A 25,680-nucleotide genomic window follows, 5' to 3' on the forward strand; every position below is an offset into this window, starting at 1 on the left:
GCAAAACATTACACAGGGCAAAACCCGAACTCAGAACAATCTACATATATATATATATATATACACACACATACACACACAATACACACACACACACACTCACATACACATGATGAATACACACATACATACACACAAACACACCTAATTCATCCCAGATGGATTGTGTTTTGTTACCAATCTGGTTCCCTTGGCTGCAAATGAGATTAAAAGGGAATTTAAAAAGTAAATAAAAGAAAAATAACTTGGATCTGAGGGTGGGCCACGCAATCCAGTGCTGGTTGGTGATTTAGAAATGAATGGGGTGCCTTAGAAACAGCTGAGGAGAGCTCTCCTGCATTGGCAAAACTCCCAGGCTGTCTAGCCCAGACCTACTTGCAGTGGGATGCTTTTTATGCTGCAGGACCTCCTTGCTTCCCATTTGAAGTTCGGGGAATCGAGGTGGCATCTAGACTAATCAACCTTTATGAAAGGAGGCCGTGCCATTTTTGCCCTGCCTTTGTATCCGATATTGAATATTGATTGTTTTTCATTGCTTATTCAACCCCTATGACAATAATTAAGTGTTGAACCTCATGATTCTTGACAAATGTATATTTTCTTTTATGTACAGTGATCCCCCGCTCGTTGCGAGGGTTCCGTTCCAGGAGCCCCCGCAACGAGCGGGTTTTCGCGAAGTAGCGATGCGGAAGTAAAAACACCGTCTGCGCATGTGCAGACGGTGTTTTTACTCCCACAGCGCTAGCGAGGAGCCGAAGATTGGGGGCGGGGCGGCTGTTTGCCGCCGGCATGGAGGGCTTCCTAGCAGCCCCCCAAACCCGGGTTGGGGGTCCGGGGGGCGCTTGGTATCGCCGGTTTTGAGCTGAGTCCGGAAGCGAATTCGCTTCCGGACTCAGCTCAAAACCGCCGATAGCAAGCGGCAAGGAACGGCTTGTCTCGGCGCTTTCGAGCTGTCAGCTCGAAAGCGCCGAGACAAGCCGTTCCTTGCCGCTTGCTATCGGCGGTTTTGAGCTAAATCCGGGAGCGAATTCGCTCCCGGATTTAGCTCAAAAGCGGCGAGAATGAACGGCGTGGGCGGGCGAAGGGCGGGCGGCAGCGAGGAGTTTGCGTGGGCGGTGGGGAAACTCCTCGCTGACGCCAGCAAGAGGGGGAAGACCCAGGGAAGCCGCTGCCATCTACGCATGCGTGCCCGGCACGCATGCGTAGATGGTATTTTTGACTTCCGGGTTGAAAAATAGCGAAGTACCCTGTTCGCAATGGTTGGGGACGCAATAAACGGGGGATCACTGTACACTGAAAGCATATGAACCGAAGACAAATCCCTTGTATGTCCAATCACACTTGGACAATAAAGAATGATATTCTATTCTATTATGTGTCCAATCACACTTGGACAATAAAGAATTCTATTCTATTCTATTCTATGTTAGGATCTATGTTACCTGCTTCAATTTTTCTACCATTTTGTGCCTCTGGTTATTAGGTGTGAAATTATGTTGATCACCCAATTATAATTTTTCAAGATTTTCTAATACTTTCTTCATTTATATATATTATATCTTGAGGAATTCATCTCAAAGGGAATTTGGAGCAATATAACCATGTCAGTTGCAGAAGTATGAATATAAGTTAAAAGAATCTTTGGCTGTCTGGTAAAGATGTAGCGTGATGGCTGAAAAATGCAATTGAAAATCGCATCACACAGAATGGCATACTACAGCACAACCTTGTATTTCCCATGAAATGCTGCAAAATTGACATACTTGATTCTGATGCTGGTTTGATTCGTAATCCATAGGGTGTCCTTATAAATTGCATTCACAAACTTCCTAACAAAATTGCATGTTGTATGAACCCAGCCTGCATGGTTAGTTTCTAGCTGTATGTCTTTGTACCCAGACTATCATTAAGCACTGTACCTTATGAATCTTGACAGATGTATATTTTATGTACACTCAGAGCATATGCAACAAGACAGATTCCTTCTGTGCCCAATCACACTTCACCAATAAAAAACCCTATTCTATCTATTCTATTTTAAATCCAATAACTTCATATGAACACAGCTGTCCGGGTGCAATTGGTCCAATTTGTGTGTTCTGTCAGTAGTTACTGTCATGTTGATGGGGCTCTGTATGACTGCAACAGGTATTGGATTCTCTTTCCATGTGAGAATGAGATTAGACATCCTCACTCAGAAGAGTTATTTGACACTTGCAGGTTGATTTTAAACAAAAAAGAACTTTGTCCCTCTGACCTCAAGTACCTGAAAGCTAAATAGCATAGTTAAAATATCTGGATCACCATGCACATTTGTGGATAGCCACTATAATAAAAGAGTTATTACTATCCATCATTTATGCAATTCATTCCCCTTGAACCTTATGGTTATCTCCTACCATCTTCCATATCCACAATCATATCTGCAAATATACTTCTGCCTCAAGGTTTTAGCCTAGCAAATGTTGTTTTTCTTTAGATATTGTGAGACTGTGGTCTATGTAACAACAGTCCAACAGGCAGATGATAAGAGTATTAAAGAAAAAAATAACTCGCATCCAGTGATGTTGAGTATACATTTTTCACATACAGTGATCCCTCAATTTTCGCGGGTTCAAACTTCGCGAAACGGCTATACCACGGTTTTTCAAAAAATATTAATTAAAAAATACTCCACGGTTTTTTTTCTATACCACGGTTTTTCACACCCGATGAAGTCATACGTCATCATCAAGAGTCACTTCTCTCTCTCTTTCTTTCCTGTCATTCTCTGCTTCAATCATTTTCTCATTTCTCTTTTTTTCTCCCCTTTTTTCTATCACTTCTCTCTCTTTCTACCTTCCACTCTCCCCCCTCTTGCTCTCTCTCTCTCTTTCTCACTCTCTCTCTCCCTCTCTGTGAGAACGCCTGCCCTGCCTCTCCTACAGCCCCCTCGCTGATAGCTGGGACGAAAGTGCTCTCAGTTAAGAGACTGTGAGAGGGGCGGGGCGGCATTCTCAAAGCGCTCAGAGCGGCTAGCAGCTGAATGAGGAGGAGAAGAAGCCGTAGCCGCCAGCGCTGCTGTAGGAGAACCAGTGTCCAAAGAAAGCCAGTGAGAGGGGCGGATCGGGTGGGCGGGGGGGTAGCGGCGAGGGGGCTGGGGGGGCGGGGGGGGCAACATTCAAAACAATCTTTGTCGGCCTCTGCACTTTTGTCGCTCCCCACCCCCAACTTCAAGCCTGGCTCCTTGCGCGGCCTTGGAAAAGGGTGCGTGGGGGTAGTTTTTGCCTGTCCATAGCCAAAAATAGTGTTTTTACTTCCGCATCTCTACTTCGCGGAAATTCGACTTTCGCGGGCAGTCTGGGAACGCAACCCCCGCGAAAATCGAGGGATCACTGTATATCGGTTACTACAACACAGAAAGTAGGTAAATACATGCAGATTCAACTGTCCTAGCTTGCAGGGGTTTGTGAAATAATTCTCTAAAACATAAAGCTGCATCTTTCAAGCAGTACCATACTCACACTACCGATTTGATTGAATCAATTGTTATTTATCCTTGCATATAGCCTTTATATCTGGTATTGGCCATACTGCTTGGAAATGCTGGCAATCACAGCCAGGAGAAGCAATAGGTCAGAAATGTTGCCCTAACCATTAACTTACTGTTCCCATATGTAATAAATAGAAAAAGGTCAAAAAGTGAGTTCTTAAGGTACATCCAAATCAATATAGTTGTTACATAAGTTAAGGGTTGGCACAAGTTGAATGCTATTCTATCACCCAGCCATGTTTGGCAAAATACCAAAGACACTGTCCAAAGTTTTGGACAGTGATAACTGATATTCGGAGTATAGATGACCTCAGTGGCTGATATAGGTGGCGTGACTCTTCTTAGTACATTACATTTCATATAGATGAGGTCACAAAGATTTAGTTGACTCCTTATCAATTTTCATCTTCAAAGGTAAACAATGGCATTGATTACTTTTCTCTGTAAGCTGCTAAAAAGATATGTGACCTTCACTCATTGATTAATAAATGCGCAACTGTCAGTCAAGGCCATCTTATTTGCACAGGGTACCTTCCAAAATTATCTTTCTCCTATCCTTGCAGTTTTCCTTTGAAGAATGTTCTAGATACCATTGAATAAATAATCCTAAATACATCAGTAAAGTAACTTATCTTGATCTACAGAAATCAAAATCCCTGTTAACTTTTGCATCTTTCTGCGCATCCTCACTACTGTTGTTGTATGCTCTGCTAAAAATTATTTAATGAAGTAAATAATTGGATTGTTAGTATGTACAGATTTTTAATTTGGAAATGGAATGGAATGTTATTATCACTCCTCGCACTTTATGTCATAGATGGTGAACATTTCTGTTTGTGAGAAAGGGCAGGTATGGAGAGCCTGTGGTTTTAGCAATGACTGAAGGATAGTGACACCCAGAAGCTTACATCCCTATTCAGACTTACTAGGATTGAAACCAGATGAATACATCTGTAAGACCAGGGGTTCCCTACTGCAGATATATAGGAAAAGAAGATGAAACAATTTAATCATGAGCTAATGGTTGCTTGGCATTTCATTGGTTGTCTCCTTTCCCTAAAGTAAATATACAGTATTCCGTAAATTTAAAGGAAACTGCTTATTTGAGGCTCAGGTAATTGGAATGGCAAGACTGGAGTTACCAAAAAGGTAAGGGACTTGCTAGTGATCAACTCTGCAAATTGAGTATTGGATCATTTCAGGGGTTGATTCTACTTACTTTTCCTACCAGTTCAGATTGCGAAGGAAGTGCGCATTCTCCTTCCTGGAAATGAACCTCTGAGCATGCGCAGAAGCATTTGCGCATGTGCAGAGGGTTTTTTGGCGATCTGAGGCGATCAGAGGACCGGTTCAGGAGCATAGACCACCGATCATTGCTGCCAGTTGGGCAAGCGGTGGGAAATTTCTGTTACCGGTTCTATAGAACCGGTTTGAACCAGCAGCAACCCCTGGATCATCTACATAAGTGTTTCCCAACCTTGGCAACTTGAAGATATTTGGACTTCAATTCCCAGAATTCCCCCGCCAGCAAATGCTGGCTGGGGAATTCTGGGAGTTGAAGTCCAGATATCTTCAAGTTGCCAAGGTTGGGAAACACTGATCTACTTCACCCATCATACTGACAATTAAAAAGAAATAATAGCAAGGCCTCTGAGATGCAAACTTTACATTTTCTGATTCATAAGCACTAGTTTTCGATGGCAATTGAAATTTAGGTTTAAAGCCATTGGTAGACACGAGCATTTTGGTTGGCTTGATACACTCCCTTAATGGCATTATTACCATACTAAGTGGTGTGATAAAATTGCCTGATATTTTATTTATTTATTTATTTATTTATTCATTCATTCATTCATTCATTCATTCATTTATTCACTTATTCATTCATTCATTCATTCATTCAATTTTTATGCTGCCCTTCTCCTTAGATTCAGGGCGGCTTACAACATGTTAGCAATAGCACTTTTTAACAGAGCCAGCCTATTGCCCCCACAATCTGGGTCCTCATTTTACCCACCTCGGAAGGATGGAAGGCTGAGTCAACCTTGAGCTGGTGATAAAATTTGAACCGCTGACCTGCAGATCTATAGTCAGCTTCAGTGGCCTGCAGTACAGCACTCTACCTGCTGCGCCACCCCAGCTCTAATCAGAAATATTGTATTATATCAATGGAAGCATGAATATTATCTGGGTTACAAGCAGGCGTGAAATTCAGCAGGTTCTGGAGAACTGTTAGCGGAAATTTTGAGTAGTTTGGAGAACGGCTGGTTCCAGAGTGGGGTGGGAATGGGGATTCTGCAGTATCCCTTTGCCTGGCATGCCCACTAAATCATGCCCACAGAACCGGTAGGGAAAAATTTTGAATCTCACCCTAGTTACAAGTAATAAAGCAAATCACAATAAAGCAAGTTATTAAATGCAGGAAGTCTTTAAAGATTAAGCAATATATTTTGGTGCAATAAAGAGCTATGATTAGCTCCTCAAAGTAGATAGCTTGGTTATAAAAAAATAACTCTCAGGAATTATCTCACATTTAAAATGCTACAAGGTCCTGCTAACAAAAGTCACAGTTTTGGTAGTTTATGTACTTTCCTCTCTAAGTCCCTAAGAAGAGAATTTGAAGGAATGGTAAATGTTTAGCCTTGAGGGGGGAAAAATATGAGGGGAGAGATAAAATGGTAACACACTTCAAATACTTGAGAGAAGGTCACATAAAATGGGGTAGGACCTGTTTTCTTTCATTCCAGAGGACAAGGTTTTGGATATTGGACTTAAAGTTACAAAAGGCAGATTATGAAGTAAAGGGAAAGCCTTTCTAACTATGCACTGTGACAATGGAACCCATTATCCAGGGAGGTTCTCCTTCATTGGTTATTCAGAGTCTATGGTCTTTCTTAATAATTGATTGATCATGATTCATCTTGACCACCATTTGTTTCCCTAAACCCTTCCTTGAGGTAAGCAAGAATCCTTGTTTCCATCTTCTTTTATTGCCTCTACTCCAGGTGATGTTCCCCAAGACTCTGCTAAAATTCAAAGTAGATACCACAATCCCAGGTCTGATTATTCCTCTTGTTCATGAACTGTCCTGCAGAGAGCTTTACAAAAAGGCTCACAAAAATGCTGTTACCTACACAACACAACTCTGTATAAACCAATAAGGAATTTAATTTTATCAGTGAACAAATTGGAATGGCATAGATTCCAACCCTTCTTTTCCATGGTATCCATGGGAGGTGTGTGTGTGTTCAAACTGGCAAGATGACAATTGCAGAACTGCTAAGAGATTGATGCTATACACATACATACGAAGGGGCAAGGCTTTAATCGTGAAGACAGATGGCCTTTGACGCATATATAAGCTGACGATGCCACTGGTCACTTTGGGTAAATGAAAATCTATTTTTGAGTCTAGTGTAACATAGTATCAGGAAATATCCATATCTAATACATATATTCCTGTTTCGCACTTACATTGTGATCTGGGCCTATCAGTTTTTTTAAAAATAAACTGCTTAACGTACTTGATGCTCATCTCCCATTTTTATTTTTTAATTTAAAAAATTAATTTTAGGAGTAGATTATACAAGTAAAGGTAATGCAAACTACAAAAGAGTAAAAACAAAAAAGTGAAAAAACAGAAAAAGAAGAAAACATTAAAAAGGAAGAAAAAAGAAGATAAACAGGAATTTCCCTCTTCTTCCCAGCAAGTATCAAACAATTTTAACAATTTACTATCAGTTTTGCAAATACAACAATCTCTTAATCCCATATCTCATCTCATTCCCTATAAACATATCTGAAACTCCTAGTTGCCTGCCCTAGTCAGCAAAATGTCTAGTAAGAGTTACAAGAAATGACCACCTATCTATTATAAACTTAAGCAAATAAACCCACTTGATTTCCTTCTTTTCATTCATATCTGCTGTTCTATTATTCAACAAATCCCCAAAACCTTATCCCTCAAATGTATTCAGTAAATAACCGATAAAGGCTACCAGAAATGTTAACATAATCATTTTAAATTCAATCAAAAGATTTAAAATATATAACAACAAAATTCTATAACAAATAACCTTTTACCCACATAACTGTTTATTATTAACACAGAACCCTATACTAATATAATCAGAAAAATTTGTCAGAAATAGAAATCTTATTGTATTTGTTTGTTTCTTAAACTTCTCTCCTGCCCATCTTGCCTAGGCAGTTCTGTCATTCATTAAAAATACCATATGAAACATTAAAACAATAAATAAAGACTATAAATTTCAAATTGTTGTAATTCAATTGATCAAGATGGAGGGGAAGGGAGCACAGGACACACAGGGTGGAGGTGGAGTCTGTCTGATTGCAACCCATTAACCATCTCCAAGATGTCATTGGGGCTTCAGGCCAGTTGACAGAGCCAGGTTGTCAAGCCCTTTTGAAAGTCGAAATAAGTGGGTGAGGATTTCACCTGGGAGGCGCAATGTTCCCAAGAAAAGGCTCTTCTCCTGGATCCTGCTGGTTGAAATTCCTTGACCAACAACATGCTTCTTATGAATAGAGCAAAGCCTTAAAAAGACCGTGTTACTGTCCTAATCAGAAAAAGTCAATAAAAAATTGTCAGAATTAACAACTTGCCTGTTTAACTTTGGCCAAATAGCCCACCCTATATTGCTGCCCCTTATTCCTCAAAAAACTTGAAATTAAACCCCTACAAATAATACCTGCAACACATGGGGGGTTTTCATTCCGTTTTTGTCTTTTCTCAAAAAAACAACCCTTAAGTATTAACAAGCCTCTGTTGTAAATCCAATGTAAAATGGCTATTTGTGTCTTTGTATATTGTACTCTTTAATAAAGACTGTATATGCATTTTATGGTCCATTTTGTAAACATCTGCTTTAATCTGCAAGCTTTGTTAAACATCTTGTTTCTACAGCTGTCTCATAGCCTACCATTTTCATTTTCACATTTAAGTCAGTTTCGTTCTTGTCCAGTGAAATTTATTTCTCTTCCATAGCACCACTTAGATTTTTATTAATGCCAAAAATCTTTAATCTCTTGGATCACTTTTTACATGTACTTCTGGATGCTTCCATTATATTATTTATTTCTAATGCTATCTATGATCCAGACTTTAAAAACCCAACTTTTTTTCCTCCCAAAGAATGTAAATGTTTAGTTTCCCACAGAAAGGATTTTATAATTTATTTCCAATTTTTATTCCAAATTCTTTAACTTTTTTTAAAAAGTTCAAACATTCAAAACATTATTTCCTATACAGTATTCCAAAAATTAATATTTTTACAAGTGCTTAGAATTGTATTTAAAACTTCTTTTACTAAGGAGACGGAATGTTACCCAGTGAATACAGTAGAAATATGCTAATCTAAAGAGTCTTAATATTTCCCCAAAGAATAAAAAGGTTAAGAAATAAGGTTCAGCCAAGCTTTTTATCCTTAAAAGACCATGTTACAATGGATATGTCTAGTGCACTGATGGCAAACCTATGGCACAGGTGCCACAGATGGCACCTGTAGCCATATCTGCTGGCACGCGAGTCGTTGCCCTAGCTCAGCGCCAACATGCATGTGTGTGCCAGCCAGCTGATTTTTGGCTCACACAGAGGCTTTGGGAGGGTGTTTTTGGCTTCCAGAGAGCCTCCAGGGCAATGGAGGAGGGTGAAATACGAGTTTACTGGGCCTTTGAAGCCTGGGGAGGGTGAATCATGAGTCTACTGGGCCCACCAGAAGTTGGGAAACAGGCCATTTCTGGTCCCCAGAGGGCCCCCGAGGAGCAGGGGAAGTTGTTTTTCCCTCCCAGGTATTGAATTATGGCTGTGGGCACTCATACATGCACGATAGCGCGCACTCACGCTCTTTCGCCACCCAAGGAAAAAAAAGTTTGCTATTACTAGTCTAGTGTAATGAAGAGAAGGACTACGGTTGACTTGATTCTAGTCTTTCAATGTTTGAGGGAGTCCCCTAAAGAGAAAGGGTCAGCCTATTTTCAAAAGCACCTGAGGGCAAGATAAGAAGCAACAGATGGAAATTTAATAAAGAAAGATCTGACCTAGAACTGAGGAAAAATTTCCTGACAGTGAGAACAATTAACCAATGCAAGAGTGAGTTTCCTATCTTTCAATACTTTCAATTTTTTTCATTTTGAAAATAGTATCTGTCCAGATGTTTTCTAAAGTGCTCCAAATCTGGATAGCGCTTGATCTAAAACTATGCCCATTTAGCCAATAATATTTAAAATAGATAAATGTGAATGATACTTCAAAGAGGTATTTTCTAGTCAAAATGCATTAGGAAACTGTCCTTATTTGCAGCTTTAAAAAAATTAGCCTTAATTCAAATTTTCGGAGAATTTCAGTTCTTTTTTTTTTCTTCTTTTCTGCAAGTTCTATTCCAGTGATGGCGAACTGTTTTTTGGTTCGCATGCCAAAAGCATGTGCACGCAATATCATGCGTGCACATGCTCACATCCATTCCCCACCCCCATGCACGCGCACAGGTGTCACTGAAAAATTGTTGTGGTTAGCTCTGGCCCAGCTCCTGCCTCAAGGACTGTGGATGTGGGGGAGACATCCACATGCTGCAGGCCTGTTTTGCCCCCCAGTAGAATCTGCTGATGAAGGCTCCTCTGACCAAGAAGACATGAGTGACAGGGAGGAGGAGAGTGGGGCAGACAGCTCAGGAGATCAATTATCTAGCTCCTCCTTGGATTCAGAACAAGAGTTAATGATACAACCACGCATGCGGAGAGCGATGCATAGGCAACAACAACTGAGAGATTATTATCAAAGAAAATGAGGCCACCTGTGGTTGGGTGGGGCTGTGGTAATTAGTGAGGCTGCTATAAAGAGCAGCCTGTGGGTTTGGCCACTGTGGAGGATTATCTGATCGTTGTGTTTCGTGACTGCTTTACTGACTTTGACCTTTTGTGTGCTGATTTTTCCCTGCTTTGAAACTAAACCAGAGCAAAGTGTGTTTCACTTTGTGAAAGAAGAAGGACTGTGAATTGCCTCACAGCTGCAAGCTAAGTATCTCAGAACTGATAAGGGACTTATACAAATTACCAGTTTGTTTGGAGACGAGTGTTCTTTGCTATATCAAAAGAGGGCTTGGTTTAAGTGAATTTTCATTATAGAGAACATTGTTTTGAATTTTCAAACGTGTGTGTGTCTGAAATTTGTACCTGTGAATTTTTGGGAGGAGTCTACCAGAGAGCCCGACAGAACAAAAATCAAACAGGCAAAACAGAAGTTTGAAAACACAGACTTCTGATTTGCCCGTTGTGCTATTTTTCTCACTCTGGAGGCTTCAAGGAAGCTTCCTAAAGCCCTGGAGTGCGAAAAACAGCACAATGGGCAAACCGGAAGACCATTTTTCCGAACTTCTGGTTTGCCTGTTTGGCCGTTTTTGCACTCTGGGGCTTTAGGAAGCTTCCCTGAAGCCTCTGGAGGGCAAAACAGCCTTCCCCAAGACTGAAAACCAGCTGGCTATCGTGTGCATGCGTGCTGGAATTGACATAGGGCAACATCTTGTGTGCCCTCCGATATAGCTCTGTATGCCACATGTAGCACGTGTGCCACAGGTTCGCCCTCACTGCTCTATTCTGTTATCTTGAATCTTGCTAAAGAACTTCCTAATCAGAGACTCTTGAGTAACTCCTGCCCTTGACACTCCTTATCTTGTTTGTCCTAATCTCTTGTTATATATAAAATTGGTATTTTATCAGGAAGATCTCTCCCTTTCTCTTTAGTTGCCTTCATGAACGTGTCCAGGCATGTATGTACACATTATATATTGTTACATAACTTTTCCTTTGGGGTATATACCTCACACAGAAAAGTAACTTTTCTTAATATGACTATGAACATTTGGAAACTATCCAATCTGAGAAGTTACATTATTAACTGGGTTGCAAATTTGCTTTTAAGTTTGTTTTGAATTCTATAGCACTACATAAATGGGGTTTTTTTTAATGATTTGATGCTGTTTAGTCTCTCTGGACTTCCTTTTAGTCCAGAGGGAAGAGGTATCTTGAAAAATATTAGTATGATATAAAGAGGCGAAGAAAAATGCATGTAACATAATGTTGCGGGTGGAAAATAATTGTCTTTGTTCCACCAGTGTTCTACAAGTATCTGTTTGCATAGGGTAAAGTGTCAGGCATGGGGAACTGAAGAGGAAAATACACACACACACACACACACACAAGAAAAATTCCACAAGTAGACTCACATATTCATTGGAGCTCACTAATTCTTAAGGTAGTGTTTTCAAAAGAAGTGGTGGGGTGAGATCTTGAAAGCTGGTGTCCGCTATTAATTACATATTCTAATGGTGAAGAGGCCAGGTTTTAGAAACCAGGAAACCACGAGTTCTAATCCTGCATGAAAGCTGGCTGTGAGCTCAGCCCAATCCACCTCACAGGGTTTTTGCTGTCAAGAAAATAGGAAGAGAAAAGTATGAGGTACATTCCCAACGTTTATTTTAAAAAAAGGTGGAACTTAAAAAACTCCTAAATCAAGAAATGTATGCTTTAGTTTATGTCCTATTGTTTAAATCATTTGAAATGTGATTCTTGTCCAGCATCTGCTTGTAATATAACTCAGTCTAATTTTATGTCTTCTTAAAAATGGTTTCTGCTTCTCGAGGGTAAAACTTAACAAAGACTCCCTGATGTTTTATCATTTCAGATACACAAGAAATCTTATAGATAAAGGAAACGGGAAATTCAATCTGATGATCTTATGCTGGGGAGAAGGCCATGGCAGGTTTGTAATTGAGAAGATATTTAATTTTCAAAAATCTGTTGATGCGATTTTACAATGTGAATACACTTGAATCTACCCTGAAGAGAATGTTGTTTATGTTGTAACTTAGTAATATATGGTTGAAGTCCACCTTTCGAACAGACTAATAATTTTTAAATTCACACAGGTCAAAACCAAATGTGCAACAGTTGTCAATGGCCATGTTTTTGTGTACTGGATTACTTTTCATGGTCAATGGTCATTTGGTGAGGCTTCAATTAGTGTTTGCTGATTTCTCTTGAAGAAGATTTTGTCCTTCCATAAGAGTATAATGCATGGGAATCCTGTTTGGCCTGAAAAAAGCTACCCAGAAAGACAGAGCTTGCTTTAATTTCAGAAAGCAAATGAAGATGCACTTTGTTCTCTGTCTGCATTCAACAATGGCAGGATTAGTCCAGAAGAAGACCATCATTTTATAATTGTTGCTATTTTGAGTCCCCATTTCCATAAGTGAGACTCTTAACATGACTTCTCATAATGATTATGAAAAAGGTGGCTCCAAAATGCAATCTCCCCATAGACACCAATTCCCCCCCCCTTTTTTTTTTGCAATTTTGTGACTTCTAGCAATTTTGCTTGCTCATTCATGATTTTTCTTGACAATGGTAGAGTTTTTCATTGCCACCTTTCAGAGGTTTTTCTACTTCCAACTCTCAGTCCCTCATGCTTTCTCATGCCTAGATCAATCACGCTTAATCCTTTTAAATTTAACTAAGATCAGGCAGAACTTTTTTTAAAAAGGAATAAGCATCAGTTACTTCTGTTCCTAGAAAGGCAATCCCTCCCTTGCATGTGTTAGAGTTCCAAATAGCATCCAAAACTAAATCAGAGTCCGAGGCAAAATGTTCTTCAAAGTTCCAATTTATTAGCAGAGCCATGTTAGCCCTCAACTAAAATGGCTTCATACACATCAGAATATCACCAAACTATGGTACATGACAAATGCTGGTAGACATCTGGATTCCTTCAGATATGTTCACCCTATTCCTGCAGTTGGAGACAGGTTTTCAGGGCCAGCTACAGAAGAAAACAAACTGGGTGAGCGAGTATTCTGAGCAGAGACAGGTTACCAGCGGTGTGCCACAAGGGTCTGTTCTGGGTCCTATTCTTTTTAATATGTTTGTGAGTGACATAGGGGAAGGTTTGGTAGGGAAGGTTTGCCTATTTTCCGATGACTCTAAAGTGTGCAATAGGGTTGATATTCCTGGGGGGGTCTGTAATATGGTAAATGATTTAGCTTTACTAGATAAATGGTCAAAGCAATGGAAACTGCAGTTTACAAGAATGGTGGAAGGTCTTAAGCATAAAACGTATCAGGAAAGACTTCATGAACTCAATCTGTATAGTCTGGAGGGCAGAAGAAAAAGGGGGGACATGATCGAAACATTTAAATATGTTAAAGGGTTAAATAAGGTCCAGGAGGGAAGTATTTTTAATAGGAAAGTGAACACAAGAACAAGGGGACACAATCTGAAGTTAGTTGGGGGAAAGATCAAAAGCAACATGAGAAAATATTATTTTACTGAAAGAGTAGTAGATCCTTGGAACAAACTTCCAGCAGACGTAGATAAATCCACAGTAACTGAATTTAAACATGCCTGGGATAAACATATCTCCATCATAAGATAAAGTACAGAAAATAGTATAAGAGCAGACTAGATGGACCACGAGGTCTTTTTCTGCCGTCAGTATTCTATGTTTCTATGTTTCTATTGTCCTCTTGGCACACAAACATATGGTATAAGTGGGTTTTATAGCATAGCCAGAAATAATTCTTGAAAACAGTCTGTCATTTTGTTTCTGGTTTTTGCAGGACTGTTATCTCGATTGCTTTTGTCAGAACCAGCTGCTTTGGCACCACTTGGTGACTTCCTTCTTTGTGCTTTATTTACAATGGTAGCAGGGTTTTCATTGCTCTGACCAGCCTCTGTAAGATGGCTCCAGGGTTTGACTGAAAGAGCATTGTGCTGTGATGGCTGCTTAAAACCAGAAGTAGGATGCTCCTCTTAGCCCCACCACCACCACCACCTCAGTCTTTTCATTCTTCTTTTTTTCAATCTGGTCAAGAGAGTCTGCCAATATCTTTCTAAAATGCTGTTGGCAATGTGACAAAGGATAACACCTCCCTTTTATGTGCAAGAATGGCTTGGAAATCTGAAGTCTGAAACAACAATTATTCTCAGCCCTCCAGTTGCCTCTAACAAGGGTGGGCAGCTATGCTGGCTCAGGAATTCTGGGAGTTGAAGTCCACAGGTTGTAAAGTAGCCATAGATGTCTGTCTCTTGTCTAGGAAAAAACTAGTTTTCACGACATGGAAGGATATGAGCTTTTTAAGACAGAAAAGAAAAGACTATTGTGACTCATTCCTTAGTTAATAGGAAACAGAATAATATTGCTTCTGGTTTGTTTTGTTTTGTTTTTCTGGAATGTGTGTTATTAATATTGGAAAATTATTGTGCTCATTTCCAGTTTAGTTTGTACCCAGCACATTCCTGTTAAGTCATGTATTAGATCAGATCAGAGCAAGCACACACATCATTCAGTTCAGCAAACATTGAAACAGTAAACCAGCAAGACTTTAATAAAAGTTGGCAAAATAGGGAGGGAGACGCAAACCACAAGCAAAATTTACGTTGTCTCTATGGTTTATCAAAAGGCATAGAACTTTCCACTGCAAATAGCATTCTGGGGAATTAGCATGGACAGGGTCAAACCACGTGGCCTTAGGCTTTTGTAACTTTATTTCCATTCCAGAGATGGAAAGTAGGATACCAGGTGATTCCTCTTCTATTCTGCATGTGAAAGAAACCATTTTGTGAACATGGATGATATACAGAGCAAGTACAACTGTATTCACAATTTTACCTATCACATTCATTCACAATTCAAAATTGAAGGATTACAAATATTTGGGCACTTGGAGCGATTAATTATCATGAAACTCTGCCTAGAAGCTGCAATAATGTCTAGTAAATTTGCAATTCTGCTTGTAGTCAAAAGCATTTAACGTGCCAATATTGCTTAATACATATACTTTTTTTCTCTAAATATGTTGCACAATATAACAACGTGGCATTTATTTTCTACTGCAAAACAGAGAAAGAAAAAATAAATTGTGATAAATTCTTTTTTAATGAAAAAGATGTGCAAACATTTTCTCTATTGAGCATCTGCAAAAATTATGTGGCTATGTTTGTTAGCAACTTGAATCCTGAAGCCAAATCCTTAAAAATATAGCATTAATGGTAGATCTTAAAGCATGGTAGGAAGCTTGCAGGGCCAAATTTTTATAAATAGCATGCATATATATAATAATCTCAATTGGGCTTTTGAGTGCATGGCAATAAATCCAAGAGTGTATGTATGTATGTAGGTATGTACATACATACATACATACATACATACATACATACATACATACATACATACATACATACATACATACACACATACTCTTGGATTTATTGCCATGCACTCAAAACCCAATTGAGATTATTATCAGGAGATGTCTTATTTTGGAGGAAACTGTAAGGGGTTTGTGTATATGTCTTTGTATGTGTATTTCTCTCTCTCTCTGTAACAAATAATTGCAGACTGAGCTTACAATTGAAGGGTGAGTACAATTTCAAGTAAAAAAAAGGAGTAGTAAAGATTGTGTTTCTACTTCTTATCCTTTTGGACTAGCCTGACTAATCTTTCCTTTAAAGTTCTCCTTCTTAATGCATGGATTAGAATTGCTGGCTACAGTGCTTACTTTGGTTCAGTCGAGGTAAATGTTTGTCCACTTTTGCTGAACTACAGTTTCCAACACTCTCACCATGGATCCCTTAACTGAGATGCTGGGATTAAAAGTTTAAAAACACTAGGATATTGAAAATTGGCTCCTTTAGAGCATTGTAACTACGGGTTGAGTTCTTTCACACAAAACTTAACCCCTAGTTACTTCAGAGATGTGTCTGTGTAGTTACCTTGCCAACAATGTAAAACTAATTTACCATTTGCCTGTCTCCAGGATACTCCCCCCCCCCCAAACTTCTCAATCAAATTTACAGTTCTGGAATTTCTTGGCAATCTGCAGGTCCAACCCTTGTTTACCTTTTCCAGATCAGCCAAAGATGGTGGTTTATTGCTATTACCTAACTGGAATAATTGAATTTTTAGGGCATGCTGTGCCGTGCAAAACAGCAATTAATCATTTTTGTTTATTGCCAATATGTTGTCTGGGAATTTGGGAAATTGCATTTCAGCCCTTTGGAAGATGCCAAGTTGTGGAAAGCTTATCTAATACATATGTATATTATATAACTTACAAGTTACAGGCACCAATCTTTCTGACTTTATGCATTTTTTGAAATTGTTTTTACAGCAGTATCCATGATCACACGGATTCCCATTGCTTTATGAAGCTACTTCAGGGGAACCTTAAGGAAACCTTGTTTGAGTGGCCTGGCAAAAAGGGGGTTGGAGAGATGCTTAAAAAATCAGAAAGGGTGTTAAAAAGAAATCAGTGTGCCTACATTAATGGTAAGTCATTTTGCTCTGGTGTCTTTAAATGTAACATTCTTTCCCCAATAATGATTACCCACAAAAGTTTAAATTTTTATGGCATCTTAAAAGTCATGAAAAGGACCTTTTATGATTTTGGGAAATCTTGTTTTCCTGCTTCAGTAAAAGACTTGTTTGTTTTGCTTGCTTGCTTGCTTATTTATATATACATACATAGATGCAAGCATGATTTTTATTCTATGACCTTTAATAGATTGAGGGAAGCTAATTTAATTTCCTTACAATTTAGACAGTTTACATCCAAGAGAGACCAATCTTAGACGTTGACATGGCTGGGTATCTACTAATAGCATGATAACTTAAAAAGATCTTTTTGATATCCCAGTTGCCATCAAAACTATTGCTTGGTGCAAGGAACAGTGGTTGCCCGGTGTCCACCATTCATTCATGTATCACTCATTTACCTAACTTCTTCTTCTTCTTCTTCTTATTATTATTATTATTATTATTATTATTATTATTATTATTATTATTAATTAGATTTGTATGCCGCCCCTCTCTGAAGACTCGGGGCGGCTCACAACAATAATAAAAACAATATAGTAGTGGAACAAATCTAATATTAAAAAACATATAAAACCCTATCATTATTTAAAAAAACCAAACAGCACATTCATACCAAACATAAAACAAAGTATAAAAAAGCCTGGGGGAAAGGTGTCTCAACTCCCCCATGCCTGGCGGTATAAGTGAGTCTTGAGTAGTTTACGAAAGACAAGGAGGGTGGGGGCAGTTCTAATCTCCGGGGGGAGTTGGTTCCAGAGGGCCGGGGCTGCCACAGAGAAGGCTCTTCCCCTGGGGCCCACCAAACGACATTGTTTAGTCGATGGGACCCGGAGAAGGCCAACTCTGTGGGACCTTATCGGTCGCTGGGATTCGTGCAGTTCCGGAGGTACTCTGGTCCATTGGCATATTGTCTAAAAGTATTTATTAGGATTCAGCTCTGTTCTGTAATCCTCAAGGACTGGGGAGTAGAACAGATGATACTGCTTGAGCCTCCCAAATACTGCCAATCACACTGTTATAGGTTTTTTTTTAAATGAGAAAATTGCAGGAATCTCAGAATTGTCAGTGTTTTATGATATCCTATGTCAACTCCTCCTTTGTCCTTAAAAAAAATCCCCCTTCATTTTGCAATATTTGCTATCATAGCATTTTACCTGGGGAAAAGAAACCCCCAAAATGTCAGTTTTTATCCCAGATAGCATGTTACTGGATATGGAAATAAAATGATTTCATTGGAAACAAAATTAAAATGATTTTTAGAAAATAACTTTATTGATAACAAAACAGAGAGAAGAGAATATATTCGGATCATGTTGATACACCAATGCTTGAATATTTTTCTAACATTGGAGGCAAGATAGAGAGAATAAATAGAAAGGACAGAGGTTGAACATACACCAGTCAGTCCTTAATTTAAAATACTGACTCAATTTCTTTTCCTAACACAATGGAATTTTCCCATCAAATATCTCTTTTTTAATCTGTGTTATTTTGAGCTACTGCACACATAATAACTAAAATGTGGGATTCTTTATAATTTTGATAGCGGGGATTTCAGAAGACCGTACATTCTCATTTGACCTTAGACATGAAAAACAGGCTGGGTGACTTTAAGACCAGTCACCATCGCTCAGCCCAACTCACCTCAAGGATTGTTATTATGGGAAATATAGGGTGAGGAAGAAGTATTAGGTAGGTTTGCCACCTTGAATTATTTGTAAAGATAATAAAGGTAGGATAAAAATACTTTTAAAAAATCAGTACTCTGATCCCAGAGATTATGTTCATGTCTCATAACAGCTACCCAAATATTTTTACCACACTTTCACTTACCTTGCTGCTGCTGCTAAGATTTCCTTATCTTCAAACCACATAATTTTCCATTACATTCCTGAGAATTGTCTTCAGTTTATTCTATTTGTCTCAGTGTTTTTCCTTTCTCCCAAGTTGTCATCTTATCTATGCCTGGTCATCCATAAACTTCCTCAGCTGTTGCCACTATTTTAAAAACGTTATTTTTCTCTTCAAACCATCTTTCAGCTTTACTGCCGCACAAATTTCAAATTAGATCTTGGAACATGCACATTATTTGCTTTGTAGCTTAGAAAAACTTGACCTATATAGCCATGTCCTTGATTAATAAAGAAACCCAAACCATTCCTGACTAAATTAGAAGCTACTTTTGGTATTAGGTATCTTTGTGGCTAATGGCTTCTAGATAACTGTCCATCCATTTGTTTGAAATAACAAAAAGTGATTCCATATCTGTAAAGTGTAAAACACAATTCAAAGTGTTGGTTATGACCTATAAAGCCCTTCATGGCACCGGACCAGTTTATCTCAGGGACCGCCTTCTGCTGCACGAATCCCAGAGACCAGTTAGGTCCCACAGAGTAGGTCTTCTCCGGGTCCCGTCAACTAAACAATGTCGCTTGACGGGACCCAGGGGAAGAGCCTTCTCTGTAGCGACCTCGGCCCTCTGGAACCAACTCCCCCCAGAGATTAGAATTGCCCCCACCCTCCTTGCCTTTCGTAAACTGCTTAAAATCCACCTCTGCCGCCAGGCATGGGGGAATTGAGATACTCTTTCCCCCTAGGCCTTTACAATTTTATGCATGGTATGTCTGTATGTATGTTTGGTTTTTATAATAATGGGTTTTTAACTGTTTTTTAGTATTGGATTATTATTATTATATGCTATTTTATTATTGCTGTTAGCCGCCCCGAGTCTCCGGAGAGGGGTGATATACAAATCCAATAAATAAATAATAAATAAATAAAGATATAATGGCAGATTTAGTATCTTCTTTTTCTCCAAATGAAGGAAAAATGGGTGCCTAACCTAACATATCCTGTCTTCCTGACCTTCCTGGTTTTGTATTGGAATTCAGAAGAAAAAGCTAAGCTTACTGAGCAGATAAACTTTTCCAACTCCAGATGCCAACGAAACCTCAATAACTGTCATTTCAGCTATATGTCATTGCTTAAACTCCTTTATGTCAGTTAGTCCATGAAGTTAAACATGACATGCTTTGTAATTTTTTGGCTCTTCCCCTCTCCTCCACTTACTTCATCAGTCTGTAGGTACCAAGAAATATGTCCTGGTAGTACTACATACAAATAACAGGTATTGTAATTTAGGAGATGCTAGCACCATGTGCAATATCCAAAGGAGGAAGCCATAACCATATTCCAGTTCAGCACCAAATATATTTCTGCCAGCTGGATGACACAGAGACAGCTATATTTACATTACTGTGCTGCATAATTTGGTGTCCAAACTAAATACCCCCTGTACTATTCTAGCAGTCAGAGAAGAAGAAAATATATTTTCTTCTGATGCACAGGTCTGTTCTCCACTGCTACCTTACGTCAAACACCAATAGTTTAGATTCTCCACCCACAAATACACATTCTCTTCCCCTGAAAAAACTAATAGTTTTAGCACATTTTTATAACTTTTAGTTTATAAAAAGATGCTAAATATTTATTGGATATTTATTGTGCTTTATATTATGTATGTGTATGCCCCCTCTAGATATTCATGTCATCATGTTTGCACTGCAATTAAGTAGCTAATCGATATGGATGCTTGAATGCAAGTTGAATATAACAGGTTCCTTCCTAATCTGAATATCTTAATTCATACAGCCAGCTGGGATTGCCGTTGATCTGGTTAAATGTTGCATCTGAGCGCTATCAAAGACTTTAATACATAGTTTTTCTTTTCTGGGATAACTTCCCATTCAAATTGCAGTTTTATATGATGAGAGTAACTTCTGTTTCTACAATATTCCCCCAATGCAAATCTCCAGCTCCTGAAAAAGTGACTTATCAAACAATCCAGTAACAGATAAATAAAAATGACAACTGGCCAATAAAATGCAGAGGAGCCATGTTGGCTTATAATCTAACCACGACTCTTAGTGCTTTGTCTGGTTCTTTGTCTGTCTGTCTATTGTTGTTTTTAAAAAAGTCTTTAAAAACCATAATAGCCTTTTCAAGATTGAAATAATTGGAAATGGGCTTAGGAAGCCCTTCATTGTTCTTTCACCATGTTTGTCTTCAATTTTAACAAACCAAGATGGAGTCTTAAAATACCCTTTTGTGGAGCTGGTCTGTGTCCTGTTGCAAAAAGGAACATTGACTTTTTATATTTGCATGACATAGCATAATTCAGAAGTATAAACTTCAGTTATTCCGGAATACTTTACTGGGAGTCCAGCGCTGATTAAGAAATAAACTAGGTTCCTGGATATGCATGCTAGGCCTTTGAAAGACCCACTTAAATATACCATGTTAATAAAGCAGCTGGTGAAACTTACCTATTGCAGGGGTCCTCAACCCCTGGTTCATGAAATGGCACCAGACCGCAGCATGCCAGAAATCGGGCTTTCTGCAGGATACAAAAAACCCATCTGCAGGATGCAGGCAGCAGGTGAAATGCATCACCTACAAAAGGATATTGACAAAATTGAACGGGTCCAAAGACGGGCTACAAGAATGGTGGAAGGTCTTAAGCATAAAATGTATCAGGAAAGACTTAATGAACTCAATCTGTATAGTCTGGAGGACAGAACAAAAGGAATATGTCAAAGGGTTAAATAAGGTCCAGGAGGGAAGTGTTTTTAATAGGAAAGTGAAGACAAGAACAAGGGGACACAATCTGAAGTTAGTTGGGGGAAAGATCAAAAGCCACATGAGAAAATATTATTTTACTGAAAGAGTAGTAGATCCTTAGAACAAACTTCCAGCAGACGTGGTTGGTAAAGCCACAGTAACTGAATTTAAACATGCCTGGGATAAACATATATCCATCCTAAGATAAAATACAGGAAATAGTATAAGGGCAGACTAGATGGACCATGAGGTCCTTTTCTGCCGTCAGTCTTCTATGTTTCTATCATCCAGTCCATGAAAAAACCCTCTATCCAGAGAACCAATCCCAAAAGATTGGGACCACTGACCTAGTGGACTTCATGGAGGGGTGGAATTAAAAACCTGGATCTTCCCAATCTAATCATGCACTGTATTGATTTGCTTTTCTTTGTAGACTCCATTGGTTTGCATCGTGTGGAGAACCCAAGCCATACCGAAACAGCGGTTAGTCTCCACTTGTACAGTCCACCTTTTGAAATCTGCCAGACCTTCGATCAAAGAACTGGACACAAGCAAAAAGTTAAAATGACGTTCTATAGTCAGTTTGGAGAAAGGACTCCATATGTAAGTATAAGTACTTGTGTCTTGACATTTGGGGTGAACTGATAGAAGCAATGAGGAAGCAGCCAGGAAGCAAACTTGAGTCTTACATAACGATGCTTAGACAAGGATATTGAAAACATGTTAATTTTATGCCTGAACAAAGCTTCAGGATTATTGAAGAGAAAAACAATGCACACTAGGCTTATTATGTCGTGACATTTTCATTACTAAAAAAATAACCTCCAAATGCAATATGTTGTACACTTTTAGGATGGCACATCTTGATTTTAATATTTCATAGTGCAACCCTGTATGTTTTTTTAAAAAAACAGAGAGTATTTTCTTGGGGGGGAAAAGAACAAAATATTGGAACTTGGGGAAGCAGAACAAGCTAAAGTCCTTATTCTGATTATGTGGTTTTCTCAGGGCAGAAAATTGTATTACAATGTTCCCTCGATTTCCACAGGGGATGCGTTCCGAGACCGCCCGCTAAAGTTGAATTTCCGCGAAGTAGAGATGCGGAAGTAAATACACCATTTTTGGCTATGGACAGTATCACAAGCCATCCCTTAACACTTTAAACCCCTAAATTACCATTTCCCATTCCCTTAACAACCATTTACTCACCATTATTACTGGTACTCACCATTGAATAAGACACTTAGTGATCCTGATATTTATAAACATAATTATTTATTAACAATAATTTTTTTTGTTATTTATTTGCAAAAATTATTAGTTTGGCGATGACATATGACGTCATTGGGTGGGGAAAACCGTGGCATAGTAAAAAAACCGCGAAGTATTTTTTAATTAATATTTTTTGAAAAACCATGGTATAGGCTATTCGCGAAGTTCGAACCCGCGAAAATCGAGGGAACACTGTATTCAGTTCTCTGCCTTCAGTGTTGAAAACACTGGTCTGCATGACAGGCTTTGAAAAGTGTCTCAGCTAAGAAAGAATCAATAAAATCAATTATTGATTATTAACCATTGTCATTGATAGTAGTTTAACACTAATAAATTATGGTAATTATAATACTTTTTAGGTAGTTCAAAATCATTTCCATTCTTTCTCCTTATATGAAACGAATAAAAGCAAATCTGTTTTATACCTCAGAAAAATTATTGGAAAACATAATAGTACCTGATGTTACATTTTTCAGTCATAGTTATTTAGAATTTCTTGCCACGGAGACATTTGCTTTATTTAAAATAACTGAAAACTCTCAATTTCTTTCTTTCTTTCTCCAGACTTCAGCAGTTTCTCAAGAGAACAACTGAAAAGCACAAAACTTACCGAATTATATATTCTTTTATTTTGTTAGAAATTGAGCAAGAGCAGAAGAATTATGTGGCTAATGCCTGTATCAAGCTGTATCTTTATGCAGGACTACATAGCTGTTCTATATGAAAAGCAGCTTTTAAGCTATGATTTTTTCTCTCTCTCTTTTTCTTTCTCTCTCTTGTATATAAACACTAAAGTGCAGAATATAGAAGATTCTCACAGACAACCAACAAATAAGAACATTGGGGGAGGGACAGAATGCCTCTGATTAATTCTACTTCTGAGACTGTACTCACAGACATTGCACTTAGCAGGCCTTCAAAATGAATGTGTTCTACTTAAACTACTTGTTTTTAACTTGTCAAACTCCACTCCGTGTTAACATTAATTCCTATGTAGTGTATACTTTATGATGCAAACAGAATTCTTTTTATCATGTATATAATAATTCATTGGAATTTTAATTGTGCGTTTTAAAATCTAACAAGCTAGTATTTTCTTTTTCTTTTTAATAGGAGCAATAAAGAATATCCTGTACAATGTTTTATTCAGAAAAAAGTTTCTGTGATTAAGTTAAGGGTGATGAAAGGGCTCAACTGTTAATGTTTCAGTTGGATGGCATTGTTAAAACCTGTCCAATTACCTTAATAAGACTGATTTTTAGACACATTTGTACTGTTGATTTTTTTTCTTATGTAGCATTAATTAATTTGGTCCACAGAAATTGTCTGAGCAATAGTTAGTGCCAAACATTACTAAGGACATGGGGAGAAAGAACACTGATTTTTTTTCCCTGAACCTGAGATGCTTATAAACACTGTATCTAGCATTAGAAATTAAAAGGCTCCAAGGAAGTATTCCATTTTTTTCCTCAATAGGGTTCTTTGTTGTGACAAAAAAGTGACAAAAAGATTTGGCTGATTTACTAATTAAAATTGGAATTCTTTTTCACAGAACAAAGACTGTGCAGAATTCCCAATTACTTGGGAGTGCACTTCAGTGAACTAGTAGAGCTTATAATATGTAAGGTGCAAAAATAGAGGTGGAGACATTTACTTCTACAATTATGTCCACTTCATTGACATTTGTGTACTTCTAATAAAACTCAAGGCCAGAATTACTGGATTTTACAATGATTCTTATTTTACCAGCTCGTCATTACAGCTGTACTAAATACCATGGAACCTACATTTGAAATTCAATTATTTATATAAATTGTCAGCCCTGGTGCGCCTGGCGATTCGGGGTTGCCATTCTAGAAGGGACATGACGAGGTGCATGAGAAGCAACTGCTTGTCCCAGAACAGCTGCAATCACCCCTCTCTGGTGACTACAGTGTGGAGCAGTCAGAATTACTAGCAAAGCGGTTAAGATGTGGATTGAGAGCTACAGCTGAGCCGTGGAGCAATGCCCAACTGGAAGGCGGATGCAGGGAACTTCCATGGTCACAGGATTGGGTGCTCGTGTGTGTGTTTATTTATTTATTTATTGTTAGAGTTGAAAGGGACCATGAAGGCCATCGAGTTCAACCCCCTGCCCAAGCAGGAACCCTATAGCACACCAGTCAAGTGGCAGTTCAATCTTCTCTTAAAAATGTCCAGAGTGTTGGAGTTCACAACGTTCACTGGTAGGTTGTTCCATTGGTTGATCGCTCTGACCGTCAGGAAGTTCCTCCTTATCTCCATGTTGAATCTCTCCTTGGTCAGCTTCCAGCCGTTGTTCCTCGTCCGGCCCTCTGGTGCCCTGAAGAATAAAGTGATCCCCTCCTCTCTGTGACATCCCCTCGTATACTTGTAGACTGCTAATGTCCGCTCTGGCCCTCCTTTTCTCTAGGCTATCCATGCTCAGTTCCCTCAGTCTCTCTTCGTAAGTCTTGGTTTCCAATCATCTTGGTTGCTCTTTTTTGCACCTTCTCCAGAGTTTCAATGTCTCTTTTGAAATGTGGTGACCAGAACTGAATACAGTACTCTAGGTGTGGTGGGACCAGGGCATAGTAGAGTGGTATTAAGACTTCCATGGTCTTGGAGTGTATTACCCTGTTGATGCAGCTTAGGCTGTGTTGGGCTGCATTAAATGTTTAAAAAGTGGCAGGGAACACAGAGCAGTAGTTCTAACAAAAATTCCATTTGATTTATCGTAGTGGTCATAAGTACAGGTTTAGTAAACAGACTTCAAACTATCATTCTGTGTTGGATTTTCAATCTGTCCGGAACCTGACGTAAATTATATAACACTCAGCTTTCAAGACTCCAGCCCGGTAGTTTAAATATC

At 38.7% G+C, this 25,680-nt stretch overlaps 1 protein-coding gene across 1 annotated transcript in view; it reads left to right on the plus strand.

Annotated features, from left to right (window-relative positions):
* Nucleotides 1-24,526, plus strand: part of CDO1 (cysteine dioxygenase type 1) — a 26,314-nt gene extending 1,788 nt beyond the window's left edge. The window contains exons 2-5 of the mRNA XM_070736328.1: nucleotides 12,231-12,308; nucleotides 16,714-16,871; nucleotides 21,973-22,142; nucleotides 23,376-24,526. Of these exons, the coding sequence (XP_070592429.1) occupies nucleotides 12,231-12,308; nucleotides 16,714-16,871; nucleotides 21,973-22,142; nucleotides 23,376-23,405 (436 nt within the window). The 3' untranslated portion in view covers nucleotides 23,406-24,526. The remainder of the gene's footprint in view (nucleotides 1-12,230; nucleotides 12,309-16,713; nucleotides 16,872-21,972; nucleotides 22,143-23,375) is intronic.
* Nucleotides 24,527-25,680: the final 1,154 nt, after the last annotated feature.

The sequence above is a fragment of the Erythrolamprus reginae genome, chromosome 2 (genome assembly GCF_031021105.1).
Source record: "Erythrolamprus reginae isolate rEryReg1 chromosome 2, rEryReg1.hap1, whole genome shotgun sequence".
Taxonomy (NCBI): domain Eukaryota; kingdom Metazoa; phylum Chordata; class Lepidosauria; order Squamata; family Dipsadidae; genus Erythrolamprus; species Erythrolamprus reginae.